The following is a 7,261-nucleotide window of genomic DNA, read 5'->3' as shown; positions in this document are numbered from 1 at the left end:
TGAACAGAGTTGTTGTCTCTGGTTTGTTGCCCGTGCCACGTGCTAGTGAGGCAAGGAATAAGGAGAGAGAGGAGTTGAACACGTGGCCACAGGGATGGTGCAGGAGGGAGGGTTTTGGATTCTTGGATAATTGGGGCTCTTTCTGGGGTAGGTGGGACCTCTACAAGCAGGATGGTCTTCACCTGAACTAGAGGGGTACCAATATCCTGGGGGATAAATTTGCTAAGGCTATTGGGGTGGGTTTAAACTAATCCAACAGGGGGATGGGAACCAAAATTGTAGTTCGAGTATAGAAAAGTTTGAGAGTAGGGAGGTCTGAAATCAGGTTTCAGGGACGTAAGATGGCACCGGCAAGCAAGAAGTTGGTTTGAAGTGTGTCTCCTTCAACACCAGGAGCATCCAGAATAAGGTGGATGAACTTGCAGCATGGGTTGGTACCTGGGACTTTGATGTTGTGGCCATTTCGGAGACATGGTTAGAGCAGGGACAGGAATGGTTGTTGCAGGTTCCAAGATTTAGATGTTTCAGTAAGAACAGAGAAGATGGTAAAAGAGGGGGAGGTGTGGCAAGGACAGTATTACAGTTGCAGAAAGGATGTTTGGGGACTCGTCAACTGAGGTAGTATGGGCTGAGCTTAGAAACAGGAAAGGAGAGATCACCCTGTTGGGAGTTTTCTATAGGCCTCCGAATAGTTCCAGAGATGGAAAGGATTGCAAAAATGATTCTTGCTAGGAGTGAGAGAGACAGGGTAGTTGTCATGGGGGACTTCAACTTTCCAAATATTGACTGGGAACACTATAGTACGAGTACTATAGATGGGTCAGTTTTTGTCCAGTATGTGCAGGAGGGCTTCCTGACACAGTATGTAGACAGGCCAACAAGGAGCGAAGCCACATTAGATCTGGTACTGGATAATGAGCCCGGCCAGGTGTTAAACTTGGAAGTAGGCGAGCACTTTGGTGATAGCGGTCACAATTCTGTTATGTTTACTTTAGTGATAGAAAGGGATAGGTGTATACCACTAGGCAAGAGTTACAGCTGGGGGAAAGGCAATTATAATGCGATTAGGCAACATTTAGGAAGCATAGAATGGAGAAGGAAACTGCAGGGGATAGGCACATTAGAAATGTGGAGCTTATTCAAGGAAAAGCTACTGTGTGTCCTAAATAAGTATGTACCTGTCAGGCAGGGAGGAAGCCGTAGAGCGCAGGAGCCGTGGTTTACGATGGAAGTGGAGTCTCTGGTCAAGAGGAAGAAGAAGGCTTATGTTAGGATGAGATGTGAAGGCTCAGTTAGGACACTTGAGGGTTACAAGGTAGCCAGGAAAGACCTAAACAGAGAGCTCAGAAGAGCCAGGAGGAGATATGAGAAGTTGTTGGCGGATAGGATCAGGGTAAACCCTAAGGTTTTCTATAGGTATTTAAGGAATAAAAGAATGATGAGAGTAAGATTAGGGCCAATCAAGGACAGTGGTGGGAAGTTGTGTGTGGAGTCAGAGGAGATAGGGGAAGCACTAAATGAATATTTTTCAACAGTATTCACTCTAGAAAACATCAATGTTGTCGAGGAGATTACTGAGATATAGGCTACTAGACTAGGTGTGATTGAGGTTCACAAGGAAGAAGTATTAGAAATCCTGCAGAGTGTGAAAATAGATGTCTCCTGGGCCAGATGGGATTTATCCTAGGATCCTCTGGGAAGCCAGGGAGGAGATTGCCAAGCCTTTGGCATTGATCTTTAAATTGCCATTGTCTACAGGAATAGTGCCAGAAGACTGGAGGATAGCAAATGTGGTTTTCCTGTTCAAGGAGGGGAGTAAAGACAACCCTGGTAATTATAGACCAGTGAACCTTACTTCAGTTGTTGGTAAAGTGTTGGAAAAGGTTATAAGAGATAGGATTTATAATCATCTAGAAAAGAATAATTTGATTAGGGATAGTCAGCACGGTTTTGTGGAGGGTAGGTCGTGCCTCACAAACCTTATTGAGTTCTTTGAGAAGGTGACCAAACAGGTAGATGAGAGTAAACCAGTTGATGTGGTGTATATGGATTTCAGCAAGGTGTTCGATAAGGTTCCCCACAGTAGGCTATTGTACAAAATGCGGAGGAATGGGATTGTGGGAGATATAGCAGTTTGGATCAGTAATTGGCTTGCTGAAAGAAGACAGAGGGTGGTGGTTGATGGGAAATGTTCATCCTGGAGTCCAGTTACAAGTGGTGTACTGCAAGGGTCAGTGTTGGGTCATTTTTATAAATGACCTGGATGAATGCGTAGAAGGGTGGGTTAGTAAATTTGCAGATGACACTAAGGTCAGTGGAGTTGTGGATAGTGACAAAGGATGTTGTAGGTTACAGAGACAAATAGATAAGCTGCAGAGCTGGGCTGAGAGGTGGCAAATGGAGGTTAATGCGGACAAGTGTGAGGTGATTCACTTTGGTCGGAGTAACTGGAATGCCAAGTACTGGGCTAATGGTAAGATTCTTGGTAGTGTAGATGAGCAGAGAGATCTCGGTGTCCATGTACACAGATCCTTGAAAGTTGCCACCCAGGTCGACAGGGTTGTTAAGAAGGCATACAGTGTTTTAGCTTTTATTAATAGAGGGACTGAGTTCTGGAACCATGAGATTATGCTGCAGCTGTACAAACCTCTGGTGCGGCCGCACTTGGGAGTTTTGTGTACAGTTCTGGTCACCGCATTACAAGAAGGATGTGGAAGCTTTGGAAAGGGTGCAGAGGAGATTTACTAGGATGTTGCCTGGTATGGAGGGAAGGTCTTATGAGGAAAGGCTGAGCGACTTGAGGCTGTTTTTGTTAGAGAGAAGAAGGTTGAGAGGTGACTTAATAGAGGGATAACCAGAGGGTTAGATAGGGTGGACAGAGAGAGCCTTTTTCCAAGAGTGGTGACGGCGAGCACGAGGGGGCATAGCTTTAAATTGAGAGGTGATAGATATAGGACAGATGTCAGAGGTAGTTTCTTTACTCAGAGAGTAGTAAGGGTATGGAATGCTTTGCCTGCAACGGTAGTAGATTTGCCAACTTTAAGTACATTTAAGTCATCATTGGACAAGCATATGGACGTACATGGAATAGTGTAGGTTAGATGGGCTTCAGCTTGGTATGACAGGTTGGCGCAACATCGAGGCCGAAGGGCCTGCACTGCGCTGTAACGTTCTTTGTTCTATGTACAGGTAAAAACAATGACTGAAGATGCTGGAAACCAGAGTCTAGATTACAGTGATGCTGGAAAAGCACAGCAGTTCAGGCAGCATCCGAAGAGACCTATGTTCTATGTACCCAGTGTCAGAGCGTATAGCAAATGGAGTGGCGATGCAAATATCAGACATCCAGTCTTAATAACTGTACATACAGCGCTGTCAAAGTGGTCTGTGTCTTCGAGATGTCCCTCTGTACCCAGTCAAGAACCTGGGTATTGAATCACACGGAACTGCCTGACAGTGCAACTATTCCACTAAACAGACTTTGTCCATTCCCTTCAAAGTACATTTTATCGTCACTTTTACTGAACGAATTAACGTTTACAAGTGCAGCGGATCCTGCCTTCAGAAACGTTTGGTGTTGATAATTAAGAAATAGAGTAAGAATTGTTCTTATCTCTTCTAGCTCTTCAATCACCTTTCTTCCACTCTCTCTACATGATTCGGTATTGAATAATAATAAACAAATTTGATTCTCCACTGCTAATTAACAAAACCTCAGTTTGGTTGTTTGTGTATTCCGCAGGTCCCCGATCCCCACCCGGCAGCAGGGAATGATTACAGTCCAAACATCCCATGGAAAGACTGTGTGGGGAAGTCGAATATTGAACGGCAGTCTGGCTGAGAACAAAATCCTTTTTTATAGTGCTCTGGACTTATCCTGGTCCATCGAACCAGAAACAAAATCGAGTAGCATGTGTAGGGTACTTTGACCATTTGGAAACTCCTCCAGCATCATCAGTACTACCGTATGGGAATTCTAGACTGTAACTTTCATTAGAAGTGAAACTTTACAAAACGAAACAAATCAGTGACACAGTAGTGAGACAAAAACAAAGACTAAGTTGCTAATGTGACTTTTATATGTGTTAAAATGAGATTTTCTTTAGAATCCTGAATGTTTATTTCTGTGGTGCAGACGAAGGAAGAAACGTTTTCCCCAATCAAAGTGAAGGAGCTGTGCTCCAATAAGATAGTTATCGCAATGATTGACAAGTCCCCAGGCTTCCGGGTGTAATCTACCTGGCAGAGGAGGGAGGCGAGGAAAGAGCAAGGTTGGGCGAGGTTATCGCGAAATCAGTTCCTTCAGGTTTTGAGAAAGAGTGTTGCTTTTAAACATCAGTCCATTGGAAGAGAGAACGGGAGGATGCTTCTTGAGCTGGGACTGGCGCTGTGTACAGGTAGGGGTTTGGTATTGATCGGGAGATGGTGGACTCGGAGCCATGGCTGGGAGCCACACCTCACAGCGAAGCTGCAGAAAGACCTCGGTTTCGAATTCACCGGAGAATAGAGTTAGATCAGGCTGGAAGTTTATGGACTCTATTCGTTCAGTTTGAAATTAATTCTACGCCGTTTCCTTTGCGTTTGTTCCAATTTGCCTTCAATGACCTGACGCTGAAGATTAAGTTGTTTTTGTTACTTTCAGGAACCTTCCTAACCTCCAACTCCCGTCCTCCGTGTAGCCTACACCAACCATTTTACTTCCTTATTCGAAAAAGTTGTCAAACCAGACCAGAATTCATTATTCCTTTTCCTGGGGCACATCTAAAGCTACAGGCTTGTCTGAAGACATTTTTGAAATGGTCCTTAAGAATGGATTAAGGGGGTGTCGTTATATAAAAAAAGGAGTTAGGTGAGATCTGCGTTGAACGCAAGGAAACATTGCACAACAGTAGATATTAAAAGTTCTCCAGAATTCCTCCAATAGCCTCTTCCAATTCCTCTCCTAAAAGAGCAGGGCAGCAGATGGAAACTCCAGACTTTGTCCCTCTGAGTAGTATATCATCTTTGCCTCCCTATCTGAATTCAAAATTCCAGAACCCTCTTCCTAATAGCACTTGAGTGGACCTGCATCTCAAATACTACAGGGGTTCAAGATGGTGGCAAAACACCATCTTGTCCAGGGCATTTAGATGGGCTATAAATACTGGTTTAGCCAGTGATGCCCACGTAACATTTTAAAGAATGAAACGTATTGAGGTATTGCAGTCTTACCATGTAAGGTATAAAGTTGTTTACCTGTGATCATGCTGATAAATGTCCAACTCATGTCCTGCCTCTACAGGACAAGCTGAGTGGTGGTAATGAAGGTCAGGGCCACAGTGTTGACTGCAATAAGTACCAGAGTATTTTCAAATTGTATTTTGAACCATTCCCTCTTCTCTCACTGGGTTGGATTTATCAGTCATGAGGCCACCCTCACAATGTTTGGTACTTGTCTTGAGTTTATAGATAGTCCAAAAACATGACGCTGCTTATCCTGCCATACTGGTCAGCACCACATTAGCAAATTGCTGTCTTCTGAATTCCTTGCATTGTTATATTATTGAATTAACTTTTTGTAGAGAATACAGGCTTCAATATGTAGTATTTCAGATTTTTAATGTACAATAGTGCATTTCATTCCACGCCTGGGTTTAATTCAGTTTTAACATTCTTGGTTCAACACTTTGCAGTATTGTGTAATGCTATAACCAGAAATTACAACTTCCCCTGGGACCTGTTTACCTGACATTTTAGCCAACAATCATTCTAAGCTGTTACAATTATCCAACATTCGGTGGTTAAATTAGCATTCCTGATTGTTAAGCTATTGATCAATGTAACTGTAATTATAACATTGTTTATGTACAATCTGATTATGTAGGATTTTCGACAGCTACATAGGAAGGTAAGAGGATCCTGTCACTTGCAGCAAAAGGAAGCATTAAAATAGTACCTCACGCCAACTTGGGTCTCAATGTTTTAACAGTCAATGAGGTTTTATTGCCGTATAGCCACTATCACAGCATAAGTAGTCTGACAATCAATTTCCTCACTGTGAGATCCCATACAATGAAAGAATTGATAAGAAAATTGGTTCCTTGTGGTGTTTTTCAAGGAATAATATTGGTCAGAACATTAAAAGAATTTTCCTGCTCTGCCTTCATTAGTGTGAAAAAATTATTCCCTCCAACCTGAGCTGGTTATTGGGATTTTTGTTTCATCTCAATGATGGAAGTGCAATATGCAGGACTCCTTCAGTATTCTACAAGAATAGTCTTTTACATTTCCTCCTTTTGCCAATGACTGGGGTAATACAGTGTATCTGTAGCAAAGTGAATGATTATGATGCCAGAAACTGGGTGTGAGTGAAACTGAAATGTGATTATGCAATCATTCATTGTAAAATTTATAACAAGATATATTCCCATAATCTTGTACTAAAAATTGAATTGCCTGGTCAATACATTCATCGATAATTTACCTGCAAGTCAAAAAATAATTTGGAATCACAAAATGATAGAGCACAGCTAGAAGCCATTCAGTCCATCATACAGGGATTGGCTCTTTGAAGACAACCTATCCAATCATTCTGACGTCGCTTCTCTATCACTATAATGAGGTTTTAGTTTTCTTTAAAGTATTTGTGCAATTTCATTTAAAGTCTATTGAAGTTAATTATTATTAATTATCAAAGGTTATTGAATCTGCTTCTGGCAGTGTATTCTGCCCATTACCTAAAAATGTTGTCTTCACAGCATTTCCTTACATTACCTTAAATTAGTAACCATGTGGTATAAGTGGTTTCTCTCTATTTGCTCCACCAAAACTGTTCATGATTTTTGACACTTTCATCAAATCTCCCACTGCTCAAGGAAAATATCCCCAATTTCTCTGATTACAAGAACCTCTGCTGGATGACTAATATATTTTTAACATATTATGACCTTAAATACAGCTTCATAGTATTCAGTTTTTTTTTTACCTCCAATCACAGAATAGTTACAGAATAAAAGACAGCCAATCAGTCATTGTGTCTGTGTAGCTTTCTGAAGGAGCAGTTAACTTAGTGCCACTTCTGGCCTTCTCCCCATTATGCTGAAGGCTCTTATTTTGTGGATTTATTTTTATTCACTCCTGGGACATGGGTGCTGCTGACTGGCCAGCATTTATTATCATCTCTAGTTGTCATGGAGAAGGTTGTTGCTGAGCTGCCTTCTTGAATTGCTGCAGGCCTCATGCTGTAGATTGACACACAATGCTCTTAAGGAGGGAATTCCAG

The 7,261-nt window shown here is 42.1% G+C and overlaps 1 protein-coding gene across 1 annotated transcript in view; it reads left to right on the top strand.

Annotated features, from left to right (window-relative positions):
- The first annotated feature begins 4,246 nt into the window (after window positions 1–4,246).
- gpa33a (glycoprotein A33 (transmembrane), paralog a) overlaps window positions 4,247–7,261 on the top strand; it is a 49,840-nt gene continuing 46,825 nt past the window's right edge. The window contains exon 1 of the mRNA XM_043701022.2: window positions 4,247–4,397. Within this exon, the coding sequence (XP_043556957.2) occupies window positions 4,364–4,397 (34 nt within the window). The 5' untranslated portion in view covers window positions 4,247–4,363. The remainder of the gene's footprint in view (window positions 4,398–7,261) is intronic.

This window comes from Chiloscyllium plagiosum, unplaced genomic scaffold, assembly GCF_037043375.1.
Source record: "Chiloscyllium plagiosum isolate Xiang-an unplaced genomic scaffold, Cpla_swu_hap1 HiC_scaffold_12, whole genome shotgun sequence".
Classification (NCBI taxonomy): domain Eukaryota; kingdom Metazoa; phylum Chordata; class Chondrichthyes; order Orectolobiformes; family Hemiscylliidae; genus Chiloscyllium; species Chiloscyllium plagiosum.
The sequence above is the reverse complement of the archived record's forward strand: the minus strand, read 5'-3'. Positions and strand labels throughout refer to the sequence as shown.